This window comes from Ixodes scapularis, unplaced genomic scaffold (assembly GCF_016920785.2).
Source record: "Ixodes scapularis isolate PalLabHiFi unplaced genomic scaffold, ASM1692078v2 PGA_scaffold0__279_contigs__length_252992795, whole genome shotgun sequence".
Classification (NCBI taxonomy): Eukaryota; Metazoa; Arthropoda; class Arachnida; order Ixodida; family Ixodidae; genus Ixodes; species Ixodes scapularis.
Window position 1 is genome coordinate 124,703,957 of NW_024609835.1, and position 21,478 is coordinate 124,725,434.

The window sequence follows — 21,478 nt, forward strand, 5'->3', positions numbered from 1 at the left end:
CATTTCGCATGCGTTCGAACTGTCGTCTGCTCTTTCAAACTTGTCTGCTTTTTGTCGTCAGCGCGTTCAAATAACAGCGGCCCGTAAACCAAACGTTGACCCGGTAATTGCGATAAGAACTAAGTGCAGGCCTCGAAACACTTTTGAAGGTTGGTTGGGGTAAGTAGGCTAAGTGTAAACAGTAGATGCAAGATGTTGATCATTGTTATCAGTGGCCATCACCGATTTTGTAATGCCCGATTCTACTTGCGGTTTTCAGTATCGACGTCCACCATCTCAGCTAGGGTCCACGCTTTTGCAGCCCGAGCTACGTCGCGACTGAAAACAGCGAGCAGAATCTCATCGTGGGAGTCAGGCTTTAGCGCCCATTCTGCGGCGTCCACGTGAAATGAATCGCCGCAAGTCACATTATTCACGCAAAGTTTTGCCTCGTTAATTTTGCTGAAGCCGCTCAAGTAGTCAGCGATTGTTACGAGGACGTAAAATCAACAATTCCAACGCGAAAAAGAGCACGGGGAATCCCACCGACGCCGAAAACAACGCAATGCAATGGTTTGTTTATGGGCGACGGCGGGTTTCTTGCCCACCATCCACCGCGCATGCGCGGCGCCGGTGGCGTCCGCTAGGGGCGCTCCGGTTTGTTTGTAAACATGAGTTGGTGTATAGTGTTTCTGTGTACAATCAAACAGCCATTTTGTGTTTGAGGAAATCAAACCTGCTGTGCAGTTGATGCTAACATAAGGATGCACAAAAGTGAAAGGGTAAGGTAGTTATGTCTTTTAGTAAAATATGCCAACACAACAATCTTAACATATAATATTCACAGTGGTATGAATAAAATTGAAGTCTGTGCATGTGCTCCAAAAGTACTTTTTGCTGTTGCAAAATGGAGTTTTGGCTGCTCCAAAAATGACTCGGGCTAATCACATCACTGTGTTATCCTGAAAGGTTTTTGTGTAATAAGTCTTACTTTGAAATATTGACTTCAGAAAATGGTAAAATGAGTCCGTGCATGTTTATTGCCATTATTTCAGAAAACTATTTACACACTATTCTATTTATGGGAGTCGTATCTCCACTTGCACATGTCTAGTCTTCATTATTTTCTTCTTTCTCTAATAAGTGCATGTGTAAGGTATCCAGTAAGGGGTATGAATATGTTAAAAATGCCAGCAGGTATTGTTTAGATGCCTTTTATACCTCCTGCAATTAATAACTGAAACTGGAAAACTCAGAAATGTCATAAAAGAGCTTAATAAATCTAGAGCTTTCATTTATACCATATTGGATTGCAAAAGCCTTTCAGTTTTTATAGGTTTATTTTTTGATTTCAGTATTTTGATTTGTATTAATCTTTCCCATAATATTTGCAAATAAAACTCAATATCAACAAACTAATTAGGCTATGCCAAAGCCATGTACATATTTGTAGTTAGATTGTAAAGGCAGATCATTTATGTAAATTTCATTTGAACTGGACCACAAGGTATATAAATATTGTGATACAAAGGCAGGGAGGTTAGTTTTCAATCATAACAGTATGAGTTGCAGCTTTGCACCTGCGCTAAATTCTGGCAGATCAGTTCCTAACAAATGGACAGCTGCAGCGTGAATGGGACAAGACCCGGACATGACTAAAAGTGCACTCGACTCCGTATGCGATACAGTGAAACCAGAACACTAATATCCTTGTTGAAGTTCCCTTATCAGTTGACCTTTGTGCCTTAGGACACGGTGGTATTTGTGAAGTGCTTTGGTCAGGCCGTTAACGCAACTTTAGAAAATCTGATAAGTAGATGTCTGCCTACCTTTAGATTATCTGAATATTTGGGCATCACCAAAGAACCTTGCGAATAGCGGATTGACTGCAGTGCCCGAAATTCACCCACTGAACGGGTGTGCAGAGTCCGCGAAGCTCTGCGGGTTGTACCAACGGGTGGCTGTTCTGGTCACGTAATGTGGTTTATCTGTGGTTTTGTTGCCTCCTCCCGGTCCACCACCCCTGGACATTTGCTAAGCTTTTCGTCTGGCTTGTATTACGCTTTTGGCGGCACATGGCGTTTGGTATTTTTAAGTTTAAGAGCTGTGTTTTTGTATAACAATGGAAAAGTGAAATGCATAGGTACTCTAAAACAACTGTATGTTCGTAGGCTTTGATATTTTGCAAAGCACAATTTTCGGGAATATTTTGCAAGCATGATGCTGTAGACGACTTTATTTTCGCAGGCTCAGTATTTCAAGAATTTTGTGATGTGTAATTTTCAAGAATATCTTGCAGACACAAAAGTTGTTTTTTTTTTATTTTTATTTTAAGTGATTTGTTATGGGATGCTAATTCATGCATCGTTTTTTTTCTTTTTGCGATAGGTTTCAAGTTGAGAAATTTGTGAAGCTAAGTTTACAGGATTTTGTGGTAGGGTGTGTTGTGCTACATATTGGTCACTATGAAATGATGTACACAATTGATAAATTTTTCGCAATATCTTTAAAAAGCGAGAAATTTGCAAAAGTGACGTACTTAGGAAAATGTAGCAATTTGCAGTATATGGCATCTGGAAGGTATAGTTTCCCCATGCGCATCAGATATACTTTTCAAGTCATAAATCAGACTGTAGGTCGTGTGTGAGGCTCTGCTATGAACCCCAAGGCATCATTCTACTAGTCTTTGCAAGTGCCTCTCAGGTTTTGACATTTGTTTTGGAAGCCTCAGAATTTCCTTGAACTGGCGATGGGCTTGCACGACTTTGAAGGTGCACTTCCTTTTTCATCCAAGTTGAGGGTCGGATCGGGCTTCATGGGAAATACATAGATGTTAAGCCGAACGTCGCTGGTGTGGGCCAGCAGCTTCCTCCCTGAACGAAGGCTGACATGCAATAAATTAAAATTTGCAATAAATTTTAAGTAACCAGGAACATATGGGGACATTAATTGGGGAAAACCAGTCCCATGTTCTTATCATACTTTGCTAATAGGTTAGACATTGGCAGGTTTTACTGGAAGTTTACATTTGGAGCTTTGTTGTGGTTACATATTGTGTGGTTACAATTAGAATGATGTGGGCAAATTACTTTTAGGGGTTATGGGCTACCTGGAATGCTTTCAGTTGGCCAGTAAATGACAACACTTGAGGTTTGTGTCATGTCACAAAATTATGTCAATCCAACTTGGGGATGTTTAGGAAACATACTCTCTGGTTTGGACACGAGTAATGTTTACTAAAGCAAGAGTGCAGGCAAGCTGGTTTCTTCTGTTTCTTCTACATGCACTGAAAGAGAAAATTAATTTTAGGGGCGGAAGCTCCTTAGGGGCTAGCCATGTCCGTCTGCCGTCGGGTGCACGTGCTCTTGCTCGTGAGCTCACACACTCACGTGCTCACAAGCATGTGAGCACGTGCTCCCGTGCTCGTGTAGGGCAAAAAAACAAACAAAAAAAACTCATCTCCACATGGTGAATGATGTTGATTGGGGCGAAGCTCTGGTAGTGCTTGTCTGCGTAGACAGTGAGCCGCAGCATGCCGAGCCTTTCGTTTGTTTTCATCCATGGAAGAAAGAGAGTGTGTGGTATGGGAACCTGGTTATATACGCATTTGAGCATTTGACCGCAGCGTGACATGGATGAAAACGAACGAAAGGCTTGGCATGCTGTGGCTCAGCGTCTATGCAGACAAGCACCACCAGAGCTTCGCCCCAATCAACATCATTCACCACGTGGAGATGTGGTTGTTTTTTTATTCATGCATGCCCAAGGGGCATAAATCATGACAGACCCCACTGCTCTGATTAAAAGGCATTTAACAGTGATGCCTCATTAATACGGACACCTCCATACCCCCAAAAAGCGTTCATAAAGTGGGTTGTCTGTAACAGTGAAACAAAAATGTGTGTATTTACCCAATTCATCCCCAAAAATGTTGTCTCCATAGCAGGTATTCACATTAACGGGGCCCATATTGACGCGACACGACCGGATGTGCTTGATGAAGTGTACTTTTGTATGCCTTGCCTCCGCCATTGCAGAAGTATTATACATTATAGAATGGATAAGTAACTAACCAATACACAGAACACAAAATACAAACATAATGTTGGTATAGTGTTTACACTAGTAGTTGTTAAAATGTCTCAAGATGATGGAGGCACTACAGCTTAACAGGGAGTTCACAAATGGCAAATTTGTTTACAATTTGAGGTGTGCAGTGACATACCCATGGATCAGAACATAATGTGAATCATTTACACATTCTTGTGAGATTTCTGAGCATGGCCAGTGGACCGACTGCTCTATCGGTCAGATTGCTCAGCTGGACTTGTATCTCCCGTCATGATGGCACCCGTGACTCAAAAAGAAACGACGCTTGCCTTACTCACAGGAACATCACCTGCAGCGTGCCATCTCCGCACAGCAAGCGTTTGGTCACACAGGAGAGCTGGTCATCCCCACGCCCGAAGTGTACACCATCGGAGATGATGTATTTGACGCATTCTACCCCCCAAATTACAAGCTGTCCAGGCAACTCATTCACATGCAACGTGAGTAGCACATGCATTCGACATCATATAAAATGGCCAGTTTATGCACCTTTGCTGAAATTGCGTGTTCAGTTTTGTTGAACTGGACTGGCTTTGTTCATACATAAGCTTATGTTTACCCTGTCGCAGGTTGAGAAAAGCCTGCTCTCGCGAAGCCCTTCCATCTTTTCAGATTAGCAGAGTGAATGCTGAAGAGAAGGTGAGGAGTGACTTGGGCCTCCTCTCCGGCATTCGCTCTGCTGGGCGGCAAAGGGCAGAAGGGACTTGTTCTACGTTTGTTAACCTGCATCAGGCTGTAGTATTCACTCGATGCCACTTGCTAGGTGCATTGGCATCAAGCGTCGCGGCCGCCACTTCCGAAATCTCTCTCTCATTCTGCATGGTGCTGCGCCTGCCGTTTGCCCGTGTTGGACGTAAGCCAGGATTGCCAAAATTTTATAGGTTTCAAGGTGTCTTGTGACATTCAAGGTTCTGTTTCTACTTCTGAAATCTCTCTCTCTCGTTCTGCATGGTACTGTGCCTGCCGTTTGCCCGTGTTGGACGTAAGCCAGGATTGCCGAAATTTTATAGGTTTCAAGGTGTCTTGTGACATTCAAGGTTCTGTTTCTACTTTGGCGCTTTTGTAGTGCAATTGGATCATTTTCTGCTTGTTTTATTGTTAGCGTACACGGCCACTGGGGCCATTGATGCGTGTTGCTCTGCGTCATGTCCACGTTGATCGTCTCTCTGCACAATTGCACCGTGCAGCTTCCCGCGTTAGTTGGTGATCCATTGATGGAAGTGCTGCACCATTTGTGCCAAATTATGCCATGAACGAAAGTCGGCCACATCTTGCGCCAAGTGCCACTTTTGCTAAGAATAATGCCACACCTGCGCCAAGATGGGCAAAGAAAAAAAAAACAAGAAAATATTTAATTATTCGTTGACCCTAATATTTGGAGCAGTACGAGGAAAGGAAAACAGTACAAATATGTATTTCACTGCATCTCTACTCACCCTCTAGTTTGTTTCATCTTGGATAGTCGAAGGCTCAAACAGACATACAAGAAAAGTTACGGGACATCCACTTTAGCCAATGAAAGAACATGTAAAGGAAAATAGAGGAATGCCATGATGTCACACTTCGATACTGTTTTGGTTGGTCCTAGAGTCACTGCATGTTCCCAGAGTACCGAATTCCATCCAACCCGCTTACCGGAAGTCAATCCCCACAGATTCCAGTTCTGATTGGCGGTGCTCTTGCCCGTGGTGGAAGTTATCAGTTGGCCATTTTGGGGATGGGCCCTTGGCAACATAAAAACATATATAAAACGTTTCCGCGTTGCCATGGCTATGACGGGTACGTTATGGGTGGGAGCGCTGGGCATCAATGAGTGAGGACCAAACAGAAGGTGCATTAATTTTCTGTTCCTTTTTTTTTTATATATATATATATATATATATATATATATATATATATATATATATATATCAAGTAGCTGCTAATCTGGTTTGCCAAGGAAGATTGCTGGCATGTTCACTCGCTCCGGCTGCGCTAGTGTTGCGTTTCATTCTCTACTCCTCAGACACTAAGCCTAACACTTTGATGTGTTTCGAGGCGAGAGAGAGAGAGAGATGGGGACAGCGAGGAAGAAGTCACGTTCCTCTCGGAACGAAGGAAAGAACTTTTATCAAAACAAAGCAGCGTTGACACAGACAAGGAAAGTAAATTGAAGAGCTCACACGAAAACGAACGCTACACAGTACGCGCTTCGCTTCGACTGCATATTGGGGATGGGTTGGAGTGCGACTGCTGCGCCGTGACTCAGTTCCGAAACGAAGCTTGGAAGTTTTTGGCACTCTTGGAACATCCAGTGACTCGAGTTGGTCCTATTGGCTCGTAGTGTTGGGTGCGCTTTAACTTAGGTGAAACGAAGTATTGAAATCGCTCGCCAACCGCGCTAGTCGTTTAATGCACTGGTGGGTTGATTACTGGCGTCTAAATTTCCAGACAATGTCGGCGTTGTCGGGAGCGAAAAGTTGGGCTCGCATGACATATGAGAGCCCAACTACCCAGAAAAGAATTTGCGACTCGAACTTTGTTTTTTTTTCGCTCGAAAACCGCTGATCGAAAACTGGCCGGTTAGAGTCGTGCTCACTCTCTTTTTCGTGGTCTTGGGCCGTTTTCTAGACACGACTCCCAAATTTAATCAAAGTCGTGAGTCATTGAAGGCACACAGTCAATATTAAAATATAAAAAAAAATATGAAACCCATTTTTTGTGACTTCCAAAGAGCTGCCAATATGTTGATTGAAAAAAGGTTGCACATACAACCGGAAGAATATTGTGTGTTCACTGCATAATTCTCAACATGGCGTCGTTTTGCGTATTGTGGGACTCGCGGATGGCAGTGGACGGCGGGCGTGGGACCTCTACTTCAGAACTGTCGTTCGCGGTACCAGCGAATTTTGTCTTCCTTCTAAAGAGAAATTTTGGACCTGTCAAAAGAATTGGTATTCATTCCGTACGACACGCCCAACCACCAAGCCGAATGCACGAAGACGTTGCCGAGCCGTCGCTCCTTCTTGTGGCTGAAGACATCGCTTGCACAAGCATCAAGCACGAAGTGCGTACTTCGAGTTGAATATGCACGAGTATGATTTCTTTACTAGGTGCGAATGTGGCCAATGCATGGTGCTCCCCGACTTCGAGCCGGGAGTGCATGTATTGAAGGGAAATCGGCAGCAAACTTCCGACATACAGTCGACCGGCTGCATTATTACGAACGAGAGAGAGAGAGTTCTCTCAGTAGCTCAGTGGAAAGACGTCTGCCTCACAGCAGGCACAAGTTCAATCCCTAACGTGGGCGTACCTTTTTTTTTTTTTTGTGTCATACATTTTGCTATGTTTTACGTTTCTTTTTTTTTTTTTTTTACAATTATCACTGAAAAAAAACAAAAGTTGTGGATGAAATGTCGCTGAAATAAGTGGTATGGGATTCCTTTTTTGGCACCTGCGAACTCAATGTGGTCACTTTCCACAAAATGCAAGGAGCATGTAAATTGGGTAGCGTCTGCTTTCCGAGGTGCCCGTAATAGTCCTAAGGGAATTGCAGTTGATCTTTCGGAAACTTGTGCAGACTCTGCTGCACAATGCTGCTTTCAGATGCAGGACATGTGAAGCAGCTCTTCAAGCAACATCTTGGGGGTATTCTTTTCGGAGCCGATCATGGGAATTCAACACGGGCATTACTCACTACTAATTTCCAACACTTCACTGTACAAAACAACTCATCTTGAAGTACAGAACCATGAGCGGATCAAACATAACTCGAAAGGAATAGCGCGGCAAACAATTCCCACAACACAATTCGTCTGCTGCGCGTGGAAAAAAACAGAAAAGCGCACAGTTGGTTGTAGCCACGTGACTTTTGACAGTCTCTCATCCTCTATATTTCTCTGACCTCCATGCAAAAGTTTCGGTTTCAAGCAGTTGCGTTTTTTGGCTTTATTAAAAATATACGTGACTCTGTAGCAGTATATTAATTAGGTAGTCTTCCGACACCATTATGAATCGCCTGGCAAAAAATTAAAAACAAACTTTTGGTGGGTGTTAGTGTCCCTTTAAAGCGCAAGTGTAGGTTTTCCTAATCTTTGTGGGTGCTTGTTTTTGCTGTTTATAATGTTAAGGTCTTGAGTTTGGTAGTCTCATCGAATTTGAGAGGCACTTTTTTTTATAGGTAGATGTGTTAGCCGATATGCCGGTTTTTGCTGGCTGATTTCAGATAAGATCGACCAAAGGGTGACTGGTTGACATTTTTAAATCAACTGATATTTTTATATGCCATTGTCTGGTGTCTGGTATAAACGAATCCACACTTTGTTTTGACCAGAAAAAACATTTGGGTACAGGAAAAGTCGTAAGGTATAGAGGTGGACTAAAGCGTTAACTAAAACAGTAAAATTAGGAGAATTCTAATACTTTTTAGAAAGAATGTATGTGTACTGCTTGCTTGTAATATATAGCAATAATATTTATTTACATTATATTTCTTTTTACTTACAATTTACATTAAATTGCAAAACATGCCTGCTTGAACGACAAATGGCAAAATTCGGGGGCCTGTATTTCATGAAATAATTTATTCACCACCATATACTTTTCAGACGCTATTTTACTTACATATGGCTATTATTTAATATATATATATATATATATATTAGATATCTTAGTGATACGGTTGTCGTCATATATTTTGGCAAACATGGAAAAAAAATCAAGCAAAACATTCCGATGCAAATTAAAAAAAAAAAAAAAAAACGCCACCTTCGATTTTTTTTAAATTTGGGTACCCTGTCATACTCTATTTTGGCATTCATTTCTATGTAAGACATGTTGCATTATATGATTGAAAAAGAATACATAACTCCCAAAAGTAGGGTCTTTTTTCAAAGCCTACACTTAGCAGTGCCCTATACGAGAAGTTATTCCGAGTTCCAGTTTCATGAAACTAACACCCATCTTTTATATATTTTTATTCAGATGAGGCCATTGATAACTGTAGCAATCGTTCACGCAGTAAAAGTGAGGAGAAACCACTGCATACATAGAGGTATCATAATATGGACTAGTGATCTGACAAAAAGATCATGCAGCCTTTGGCCACGGGGAACTTTGTTTACTTTACTGTCCTGGGCCACTATATGCTCCTCTCTCTTCCCCTGTATCTCCATCTCTCTCTCTCTCATATAAATCCCTGACTTATATCTAGAATAAAAACATATTCAAGCATTTTCTTTCCGCAAGATAGTGCTCTGTGACTAGCAGGGTGGTAACGTACCTAGGTACAAGTAACTGAAAATCAATATCTAGGTACTTTTGTTGTACCTGAGGTACAAACCTAGGTACTTTCATTTCTCAGTATCTGTATCTGTATTCTAGGTACATTTTCCAGGAACTTGTAACTAAGTGAAGTTACTTCTTATAGGTACTTTTCGATTCACTTCGTCAAAATGGTAGAAACTATAAATCTTGAAGTATTAACACATCCATGTGCCGTAATAAACGTTGTGTTGGGTACGACCTGGGAGGCAGGCATGTATCCAATGGGGTCCCGTGGGGCCTGCACCCCCCCTCCCCCCAAATCTTCCATTTTCCTGGGGTCTCCTCTGGCTGTGCCGCTGGTTTGCAGGGAGTGAGCTCCTCAGCCTCGGACTTGTCACTTGTCCATTCAACATTTGTTTCACTTGGCAATTAATTATGGGCCATCAGTTTGAGTTTAATTTCGATTATTTATGTATACGTTATGAAGACGTTCTGGAGCTCCGAACGAGTGTTTTGTGCAGATTACTTTTGCAGGCACAAAAAGAGTATACCAAAGCAGAGGAATTTTCAAAGTGTTGGCGAGCTGAACGTAAACTCTTTCGAAGCAAATTCTTCCACCAAGTGTTGGCAAACTGGACCTAACTCTTTTGAAGCAAATTCTTCCACCTGACTTTTCCACCAAAGTGAGTGCGACGGACTACTTCTGCTACAATTGCTTCATCCACATCACTAAGGAGATCTTGATGCAGAGCTCAGAGCCATGCTCTGACATGTTTGTGCCAGCTGAAGAAAGAGAAGATCTAAACCGCAGCATACTACCTATGGATGTGTTGCCGCTATGACAACTAAGCGTCGTAAGAAGTCGGAATAGGCCTGCCTATGTCAAAAGAAAGCAGACAGGACTGGAGCAGGTTGCTGTCAAGTAAGTATGTTCAAGGCTACGTATTGCATACGACAGAGACGCACCATCGGTGTCACCGGAACCAACGTGCTCCACATGCACTGAGTGGGTGGACAACTTTCGGGTATGCCTTTGAAACCACCACCTCTCTCTGGGAACATTGTCAACTGCTTACTCGCCTGCTGTCAACACTGACGAAGAATGAGGTTCAGAATATGATTCCACAGGCATCGATGTACCTCTTGAGTGAATCCCGGAAACTCAAGGAAAAGCATGGCGTGTGGTATCAGCTGGGTCCTTAAACGAGGTGCAAGGCGAGCCCTGAGAACGTGTCTGCTGCCCTAGAGTACTTCATGAAAGATACAATGTTCGTGGCAAAGTCCCAGCCAGAAGGACGTCATCTCTGTCATGCTCAACTGGGAGAAAACGTTTGAGCGGCTTCATAGCACGCTCAATCCCAGAGGCCTTTCGTGTATACAAAGACAAGCATCCTGATTCCGGCGTTGGGCTAACGAAATTTTATTCCTCATGCTTTAGGTGGGTCAGATGTATTTCACACCAGAAAGTATGTTTTGTGTGTGCTGTGCCAATTATTACCTTTGTATTGCTGCTCTAGAGAACGTTGCAGGCTCAACATTCAACACTGGTGAAATGAACTCAGCATTTCTGTGCAACCCACTAACAAGTCTGTGTTTTCAAGGAGACTGTGATCACTGCCCAAAAGGCCAGTCTCTTACACTTCAGGAACTTTATATCCCAGAGGATGAAGAGATTGTTCTTGCAGCATGGGAGCCCAGTAACCTTGTGAAAAAAAACATTGGATCCTGAGACTTTTCTAAAAGTCGTTCAGTGAACGGTTGGAAGTTGGATATTTCACAACCATATCCGACAAACGCAAGGTAAAGCGATCTACGATGAAAAGCAGTCCTGGCCAAATTCAAGCAAACCACTGAAAAAAAAGAAACAAAAAAAGAAGAAAAGTTTAGATATTTACATGTGTAGTGACGACAAGAAAATCTACAAACAGCTTTGCCATCATCAGTGAGGACCTATATCACGCCGCCGCTCACGCTTGCTTGGCTCTAGAAAAAGTGAAAAAGTGGGTTGACGACAATGTTGCAGTATACTCGTACGTGACATATGTAAGTGACGGGGCTGCCAGACATTTTAAAAGTCGCTATCAGCTTTACCAGTTTGCACAGAACGATTGCCCACAAGCCCAGTGGTTATTCTCTGCATCTGGACATGGGATAAATGCATGTGACGGAGTTGGTGGACTCGTTAAAAACCAGGTCACGCTGAACAATCTGAAGGAATGTTCAAGAAATGCAATTCAGACGGCCAGGACAATGGTGAGCATTCTATCTGAGAAACTGAAAGGCGTGCATCTTGTGTGTCTGGACGAAAATAAGGTTGTTCGGTATTGTGAACAAAAAAAAGGAGAGTGGCTGACGGTGCGCGCTTTGATTTGTGACGTATACGTAGCACGGACAGTCAGATCGTTTTGGAAGAAACTTTATTAAATGGATACAACAAGGAAAGCCTTAGCGCAAAGTGCCAAATTCGATTCCCCAAGTACTGCTCATTTTGAATGCAGGGACATCTTATTTATCACACTTTTCTTAGTAAGGTATTTAACCTACTGCTTTAGCTGGTCATTGCCTAAAATCTTTATCCGTTCACCATGCGAGAGACACAAAATGTTATCCTCGCGCAGGATAAAATATCTTGGCTTGCCAGGATCCATTCGTACACCGAAAGTACCAGAGTTGCTCCAGGCAGGTGCAGTGGCACTCCTCACCTGAAATTGTTCGTACTTAGAAACATATAGCCAACCTAAACAATTTTTTTCTTCTATCTATATTTTTCTGTGTGGAAGTAAAGTTATTTCTTTCATTCTATATATAAAATATACTGGAAAGTAAAACTTCACACTGCATCATCTCTTCTCGAACTACTAGTCTTTAATATGGTACCTCTATGTACTCTGTATGTAAAATGCTGTATATAGCTTCTCCTCACTTCTAGTGTGTGACCGATTGCTCTAGCATAGCCTCCTATATATTGACAAAGCCTGGCAAATCGCCACGAGAAGCGGCCGCCAAAATGGAAAAGGTAGAGTGGCAGACAACGGATGAGGGGAGACGGGAGCCGGGTGACTGGTGCCCCGCTGCAGCGAGACGCCAAAACATACTTCTCCCAAGTGAACAAGAGTGTTTCGGGTCTTCGCCGCTGCAAAAGCTGTGCGCTGACATCCAGGTTCCCCGAGAATGGCTCTTTGATGCTCCTGTGCTACCAGATTCTCGCTCTCCAGATCTGCGACCGGACACTCTATGGCTCTGTCGTTGAACTGCCAGGCTTTGTGAGTATAGAGAAGGGTATGGCTCTAGTTATCAATGACCTTGTCAGCGGTGTTCTATAAACACCGGAGGAAAAATGCAGGCGTCCGAACCAGAGCTTTGGCTAGAGTCAACTTCCTTTTAGGGGCGAAGCTCCTTAGGGTCTAGCCTTGTCCATCCGGCATCCGTGCTCACATCGATGTTGCTGATGCTCCTGCTCGTGATCGTGCTCGTGAGCTCACATGCTCGTGTAGGGCAAAAAAAAAAGAAAAATGTTTGTGCAGTCGACAGGATTTGGGCCTGTGCGGGGAGACCCCAATGGATTTCTAGTCCATCGCCTTAACCACTCGGCCACGACTGCGGGCTGAGCTTAGTGCCATAGACAAGCTCGGCTGAGGTGCAAGTGATGTCTGCTTTTAAAGGGAAGATGGGGCACTTCTACATTTGAGAAATAACGCTTGAATTGCGTTCATTTGGCCTTTAGATTGACAGATATCAAAATTGTATTTCAATGCGACGCGCCGTAGAGCCATACGAGCAATTTCAAAATAGCACTGAAGCCCCGCCTCCCTAGCCTTGGGCAGCCAAAAGAGCCGTCGATGACGTCACGGGCAGCGACTGTCTTTCACGTTTTTCTCGCGTTTACCAATACTTACGCAGCAAATGGTTTGGGTATTCGGGTTCACGGGGTAAAAATACACTAGAATTCACTTCTAACTCATTTTTTCCAAGAAGCTCCGTAGCTTCCCTTTAAAGTAGAACGGATTCCAAGGAGGACGAGAGGAAGGTGGCTAACCCAATGAGCGCGATCTTCTTTCGTCATCAGTGCTGCCTTGAGTTGGTGATGCAGCCGTTCAATTATTCCATTGGATGAAGGGTGCTATGCAGTGGTGTGTACGTGGCGTACACCCAGGGCCGTGAAAAATTTACGTTGAAACTGTCGGCCACGGTCGGTCGTGACTGTAGACGAACAGCCAAACCGCGCGATCCACGTAGATAGGAAGGTGTGGGCGACTGTCTCCACTGTTATGTCAGTGAATGGAACAGCTTTCCGGCCATCGCATGAACCTGTCTACACATGAAAGAACATATCGGAAACCGCTTGACGATGGTAAAGGTCCCACAATATCAATGTGGACGTGATCAAATCTGGCATCTGGAGGTCAAAATGCATGCAACGGTGTCGTGTGTCGAAGTACTTTGGAACGCTGACATTTGCTGCATGTTTTGGTCCATCGATGGATGTCAGCGTTAATCCGGGGCCAGATGTATCATGCCGTAACGAGGCGTTGCATTGCACGAATGCCCGAAGGACTAAGATCATGAATGGAGTGGAAGATAGCTTGTCGAAACCGTTGGGGTATGTATGGCCTAGGTGTACCGGTTGACACGTCGCAGACAAGCTCGCAGTTGGCGAGTGGCAGTGTGACGAGTTGAAGCTGCAGAGATGTAGAGGACGCTTGTAGCTTTTGCTGCTCCGAGTCTTCCTATTGTGCGGAGGCCAGTTCCGAAAAACTGACAACAGGAGGTGCTGAAACACCATCAATGCGTGAGAGTGCGTCTGCTGGCATGTTGTCCGTTCCGGCGACATGGCGTAGATCAGTGGTATATTCGGAAATGTACGAGAGGTGTCGAATTTCTCTGGTGGAGTAGGAATTGTGATTTCCTGCGAATGCGTAAATCAGGGGCTTACGGTCAGTTAGCACGTGGAAAACTCTGCCTTCCAAAAAGTACCGGAAGTGCCAAACGGTCGCTTAAATTGCAAAGAGCTCGCTTCCAAACGTGCTGTAGCGTGTTTCCACGGGTTTGAGCTTCTGTGAGAAAAATCCAAGCGAATTCCACCCATTTTTGCCGTACTGCTGCAAGACAGCGCCGACAGCAACATCGGACGCGTGCACAAGTAGTGTGGCATCAGCAAGGGTTTGCTCACAGCTCGGAGCAAGTCTGTGAGAGGCTGAATGATTTGTGCACAATGTGGGATGAAACGCCGAGGAAAATTAATGAGGGCCAGAAATTCCTGCAGCTTACTAAAGATTTGGGTTGTGGGAAGTCTCGTATGGCTTCCACCTTAGATTGAAGAGGTTCGACGTCATCGGGGAGCGATGCGGTGCCCTAAAAATTCCAGTGCTGTAATACCAAAGGTACACTTCGCCACATTGATTGCAAGCCCGTAATCGCGAAGGCGTTCGAAGAGCAGGCGCAGATGTGTTCTGTGCTCCTTGTGGGATGTGCTCGCGATCAGCAAGTCATCCACGTAAGCAACTACAAAAGGCAGTCTATGAAGAACTTCGTGGATAAATCTTAAAGGTTTGCGTGGCGTTTCTCAATCCAAAAGGCATACGAACATACTCGAAGAGGCCAAATGCTGTTGTGATGGCTGTCTTCGGAATATCTGCAGGCTCGATTGGGATGTGGTGAAACGCCTTCGCTATGTTGATTTTGCGAAATATAGAGGTTCCTGTCAGGTGTTCGGCGAAGTTGTGTATGTGAGTTAGTGGGTAGTGATCAGGTTGTGTATGGGTGTTTAGCGCCCTGTAATCACCACACAGGCTCCAGTCCCCTGGGTCTTACTTAAGAACCATGTGGAGTGGTGATGCCCAAGAGCTGTTGGATGGTCGAGTTATGCCTAGTTCTAGCATATGCTCGAACTCTCGCCGTGCTACTTGCAGGCTTTCGCCAGACGGACGACAAAGGTGAGCAAAAACGGGAGGGCTGGAGGTGACGATGGTGGTGTGTCACTGTATGCGGTGGCGGCTGTGCCATGTTGGACGACTTCGTGATTTCAGGAAATTCTTTAAGAATATCTGAGAATCTCGAAGGAGGCAGGATGTTCCGGATGCAAAGGGGAGGTAGAGTTGTGGACACGCCATTAACAGCGAGATGAGTGTTCCTGTCAATAAGGCGTTCATGATGCATGCTGACATCCACATCGAAGTGTGAAAGAAAATCTGAGCCTAAGATGGGGTAGGTCACGTCGGCAATGATGAAAATCCATCGAAAGGTCTTACGAAGCCCTAAGTCCAGGGTCAGAGATTGTCTGCCATATGTTGGAATGTTTGATCCATTTGCCGCGACGAGATGCGAACCGGGCAATGGACGTCGCCTCTCTGCATGTGTAAATGGAATTGCACACATTTGAGCTCCTGTGCCGACCAGGAAATGGCGGCCCGTTATTCGGTCAGTGACGAAAAACAGACGGCTTGTTGTTGGGTCGACGTCACTTGCCGCCTCTAGTGATGGGCCTGAGCGTTTGCCTGCCATTCGCATGGCTGTTGGCACTTACGTGCGTCGCTACCGAATTTCTGGTGGTACCAGCAGAGAACATCTGTCCGTCGTTGTGAAGGACTGCGACATCGAAAGGATCTACTTCTCCGACGACGTCGCGAGTCATATCTCTCTGTGCTGAGTGCTGCGACGGCTGTTGTGAGGGCGTCGATGCGGGCTTGAAGGGCTTGCATGTCGGAACACTGATGAGAGTTATCCGTGACGCTTGACAGTGCAGGCGCAGCATACTTCGCGACGTAGTCAGCCATCTCGGCAAGGCGATCTAGTGGAAGATCGGTGGCTGGTGCAAGCGTCATGCGAATGCCTTGTGGCAAGCGCTGGAGAAACAATTCCCGTAAAATCAGATTGTTCGCGTTCGAAGCTTGCTCACCTAACAACTGGCGCATGCCGTGAAGTAGCTGAGAGGGTCGACAGTTGCCGAGCTCCTCTGTGTTCAGGAGCCGCTGTAGCCTTGAAGCCTCTGACTTCGTCTTCCTAGCGAGGATTGTCCGCTTGATGTAGTTGTAGGCGTCGTCAAGAGGGGGAGACGCCAGTACGTCGTCCAGCTCATCAGCCACCTCTGGGGGAAGAGTGGAAACCACATGGTAGTAGCGGGTGGTCTGGCTTGTGATGCACCGCAGGTGGAACTGTGCTTCCACTTGGGAAAATCAGGCCCGAGGGTTTTTCGCCCAGAAGGCTGGAAAGCGGAGGTGGGCGGTGGAGAAAGCTCTGTCACCGTTGGAAGAGGTGCCAGCAGCACTCTGCTTCATCTTTGTCGACGTCCGGAGTCACCAGTTTGTCGGCGGTGTTCTATAAACGCCGGAGGAAAAATGCAGGCGTCCGAACCAGAGCTTTGGTTAGAGTCAACTTCATTTACTTTATTTCCCTGGCTCCCAAGCCACGAGCGCTGGCAGAGGCTGGCGCTCGTGATAGCCAGCATTGCGAGCCTAGTGCATCTGTCTGTGTCACCATAACCTCATCTGAATAAAAATATATAAAAGATCTGTGTTAGTTTCATGAAAGTGGAACTCAGAATCACTTCTCGTATAGAGCAGTGCTAGGTGTAGACTTTGAAAAAGGACCCTGCTTTGGGGAGTTGCGTATTCTTTCTCAATCATATAATGCAACATGTTTTTAATAGAAATGAACGCCGAAATAGAGTATGACAGTATACCCAAATTTAATGTGGTGTTTCTTTTTTAGTTTGCATCGAAATTTTTCGTTGTTTGAATTTTTACCTATGTTTCCCTAAATATATCACGACTACCGTATCACTGAGATATCTAATATATATGTTAAGTAATAGCCATATATAAGTAGAATACTGTTTGAAAAGTATATGATGGTGATTAAATTATTTAATGAAATACAGGCCTCCGAATTTTGCTTTTTGTCGTTCAACCAGGCATGTTTTGCAATTTTTAAAAAAAGAAATATAATGTAAATAAATATTATTACTATACATGACAAGCAATCTTTCCCCATGCTTTGTTTCTAAAAAGTATTAGAATTTTCCAAATTTTATCGTTTTAGTTATTCACTTCAAAACGTGCCCCCTCCATCAGTGCACATTAATGCAACTGTCCACCCCTTCATGCTTACTTTTCCTGTCCCCTAATTTTTTTTTCTGGTCAAAACTAAGTGTGGGTTTGTTTATATCAGACACCAGACAATGGCATACAAAAACATTAGTTGATTTAAAAATGTTGACCAGCCACCCTTTGGTTGATCTTATCTGTAATCACCCAGAAATTATATTCACAAACCAAATAAACTATTAGGTGTAGAAGTAGGGGGGGGGGGCGGGGGGGGGGGGGGGGGGGGGGGGGAAAGAGAGAGAAAAGCTTTATCCCAACCGAAGCGTAGTGCTATGACTCATTTTTAATGCATTTTTAGTGCCTATTGTAAATGGAAGCTATTCTGACCAGAGCCTTATTTCTATCTCTATAAAGAAAGCTCTGTTTTCCTTTTGCGCTCTATCTATTCCTATTACATTAGGTAATAATTAATAAGTTCCAGTATCAAAGAGGAACCCTCAGTCATTATCAAAGATGAGTTCATTTAGTGATGCAATCGCTTTTTCATTTTCAAGCGATGTGCTAACAGCTAATGGCATCTGCTTCAAAAGCATCAGTGGGTGCTCCAAAGGAATATTTTGCCCTCCCCAGAAGCTGTTACAAAAAGGTCAAATGCCACTTCTATGACCTAGATAATGATTAATGTGGCTAAGTGATTTCCTGGTGCAAAAAAGATTGTTATTTGTACAAGGTGCTGCAGCATTGACCTCATCGCCTTGTGAGGCAGTGAGATGGTGCGTAAGGGCAGACTGTTTCTGCTTGTAGAGTTACCAATATTAAGAATTACCTCATTTATGTAACAAGCCTTCTGACAAGGCACGGAGTGATCCCCGTGGAATGAGCAGCACACTTGATGATAACCGTGCGCCGGTTTCGGTGGAACAACCACTAGGCCCTTCTCTTGGAAGTTAATGTCGCTGTGTTCTCACACTGGCAAGTGTTCACTTTTGAGATGAGGAAAAAGGCCACCTTCGTGAAGTTTTCATTGGTAGGCTTTTTTTGCGAGCGGTTAGAACACCGCCAACAACGCAGTTCACCATCCCTCAAATGAATATGCGGTGCTAATAACTCCTGCAGTGGCAGCAAAAAAAAAAAAGCCGCAATAGGTTTTTCTTTTTTTCTTTTTTATGATCAACGAAACGTTTTTAGCTGTAGCAATTGCTTTAATACACAGCCGACCACGGTGTCGAGCCATCAGGCTTCACCAGCCAAATAAGAAAAACTGAAAACGCAACCTTTAAGATGGTGGCTTGACGGTGGCACTTTCTGGCAAAATTGAACCTGCAGGCTTGGTGAATACCACGTATACAAGGGTTGCGAATAGTATTTTTTTTTTTTTAATTAATTATGTGTCAGCTGACAAGTAGAAAGGTGAGCTGCCACTCTCGGTTAGCCAGCAGCTGTCTCTTCGTTTACAGGTCAACTCTGGCAATGGTGTAAATGAAGGTGATTTCTTTGTTGACTTAATGGAGCATCTGCAGGCACCTTAGTAGCACCAGTATGTGCAATTTGTTTAGTCTGATTCAGGCCTTTGTTTTATTTTGTCTCTGCAGCCTTTGCGATGGATCAGGACATCCCCGACTACGATATGGACTCCGAGGACGAAAAGTGGCTCAACCAGCAAGCGAAGAAGATGGAAATTCACCACAATCAGTTTGAAGAGATGATGGACCGGTTAGAAAAGGGCAGCGGCCAACAGGTCAGTGTGCAGCCTTTGTTCCAGCCCAGGTTGGACGCCTTGTTTGTGAACTTTGTCACCAAGTGGCTGGTTGTTACACTGCATGAGACAGTCGGCCGATAACATTTAGCGTGAACGCTGCATCGGCGGTTTTTCACATTTTATTAAGACCGTCAATGCTGCCACAACCCCCCCCCCCCCCCCCCCAAAAAAAAAAGAAGCATTCTACAGATCAAGTTTATTTTGAAAAATGCCATACATCCACCAACATCTAAAGAGTATTCTCAGAAAGTTTCATTTGTTTGCACTCCATAGTTATTATTTTATAAATTATGTTTAGTCCAGTGATATAAAAAAGGAGGTAGAAGTTCCTAGCACTTTGAACTTGTTTTTCTCCCTTCCACTTTTTAACTTAAATTTCACTTTAGGAAAACTATTGTTTGGTAATGGGACAAAAGTGAAGGCTCACTGATTATTTTTCCTAACTGCAATTTAATGGGCAATGCAACTGTGGCTTTGTTTTTTTACTTTGTGGATGTCTTTTATAAAAAATGTTAAAATATTGTTGACATAAAAGGCAGAAAATAAATTTGATTTTTCAGTTCAATGTGATCATAAAATAAATTACTTTTTTTTTTCACAGTTGCACTTTCAGGCATTCTGCTTCATATCTAAAGAAAAAAAAATCTTGGGTATTTCATTAGTTTTCCAACGATGGTTTTCTTAATCAATGTCAGTGTGTTCCTGATAAAAACGACTAATTTATTTCACAATTCATGTACACTGATAAAACTTTGCACTGCTTTCTGTCTCATAACTGCCAGTGTATACTGTCAATTTCATTCATATTAAGCCAAAGGTTCAAAAGTTGACTCTTTTGGGTAGTGTCCTCCCTTGAAAGGCAAGTCCACTTCATTTTGTTTTTGAAAAAAAACAACAATGCAGTCTTCATTATCGCCTAGAAAGACCACGTAAAATATTACGACCTTGTTCTGTCTAAATGTTTAACGATCTGGCAAACTTAGCAACTCGTCAAGTTGCCGAAATCGGCTCACTGAATTAGGCGAATGGAGGTGCAACCAACAGCGAAGTCATGGCTATGGCATTGGAGTAGCCAACATTGAGATAAACATCTTCACCCTTTTTGCTTGTTTTTACTCCTCCGGACAACCGCAACTGGTATCGTCAGCAATGTTTCCTCTCGGTGCTCAGCAGTGTCCACGTGATTGGCATAACGCACCTACGCAGCGCGCTTCTTGAGAGCCATCTGGCCATCTCGCCGTTGTCCCGCAGTTACTGCCGTCTCCTGCGTCACAACTGCGTCGTCGTCTCACCGTTCGTGATTATTGTCTCGGAGTTTCGTTCACACTACGGACACTACTTGCACAGACTTATGCTTATACTCATAAACACCAAAATGTGATGAAGAGTGCGGTGCAGACGACACTTGCGCCTGGTACACACCACCCCAATCCTGCCCGTCCTTACGTAGAAAATCGCGTAACATCTCATACCCCGTGATAGCCATGTTCATGGCGGCCCGAGGCCAATGTTGCCGGTTCAAGTCCAAGTTCCGGTTTCTATTTCTGCCCGTGTTTAAAATTAGACTTAACAATATAGGTCCCATTTTTCGCGAAGCCAATGACGTAGTGTCTTTTACTAGTGCTTTTTAATGCGAAATCACGCATTATCTCAAAATCTTTGGAATTGAGCGGAGGCGGAGCTGCCCTTTAGTGGTTTTTTTGTAAGAGTTCAGTGGTTTTTAGTGTTGTTCTTTTGGAAGAAATTGCTCTTTTGCAGATGGTTGTTTTTTTTTGGCAGTTTTAGCTCACATGGGAACTTTCTCCGGGAGGTTATATGTTCTATAGTTTCTACTTAGGAATCATAATAAATAGCTTAAGGTCAGGGGTAAGCTAGAGTCCTGTAGGGTTATCATCTTTACTTACTCCGAGCAAAATTGTGGTCAGTGATAGTCAGTGATAGTAATATTTGTCATGCTACAGAGATATTGCGGAGACAAACATTGGAACGATTTGTGCATGGATGAATGAATGCATGTTCCAAATCTGCCAGATGAAATGGGCCCAGTGAGTTATGTGCAGATATAAGACAAAAAGCGAATGTAGGCTCCCAAATTTCTTTAAGACTGGTTATCAAAAGTTGTGAGCAACGTTGGATGAGTCAGGTACCGCCACTGCAAAGCAGGGCTTTCTGCAAAGCGTGCGAATTTGGTTGCTGCACGTTTGAGCTGCCACCACACGTCACAGAAAAAGGGGGAACGATGGAAGTGCATGTCGGTGGATAAGGCTAAAGGGGATATTTACGCTTGGAGTATTGGCGCTGCATTCCCCGATCTTGTGGGTGCCGCCATTTCGGTCTTTAGTTT

At 44.0% G+C, this 21,478-nt stretch overlaps 1 protein-coding gene across 1 annotated transcript in view; it reads left to right on the plus strand.

The window, feature by feature from the left end:
- The window catches only part of LOC8053961 (enhancer of polycomb homolog 1), a 98,276-nt gene that overhangs the window by 20,264 nt on the left and 56,534 nt on the right, over nucleotides 1–21,478 (plus strand). The window contains exons 2-3 of the mRNA XM_029973895.3: nucleotides 4,370–4,529; nucleotides 18,968–19,113. Coding sequence (XP_029829755.3) covers nucleotides 4,370–4,529; nucleotides 18,968–19,113 — 306 coding nt within the window. The remainder of the gene's footprint in view (nucleotides 1–4,369; nucleotides 4,530–18,967; nucleotides 19,114–21,478) is intronic.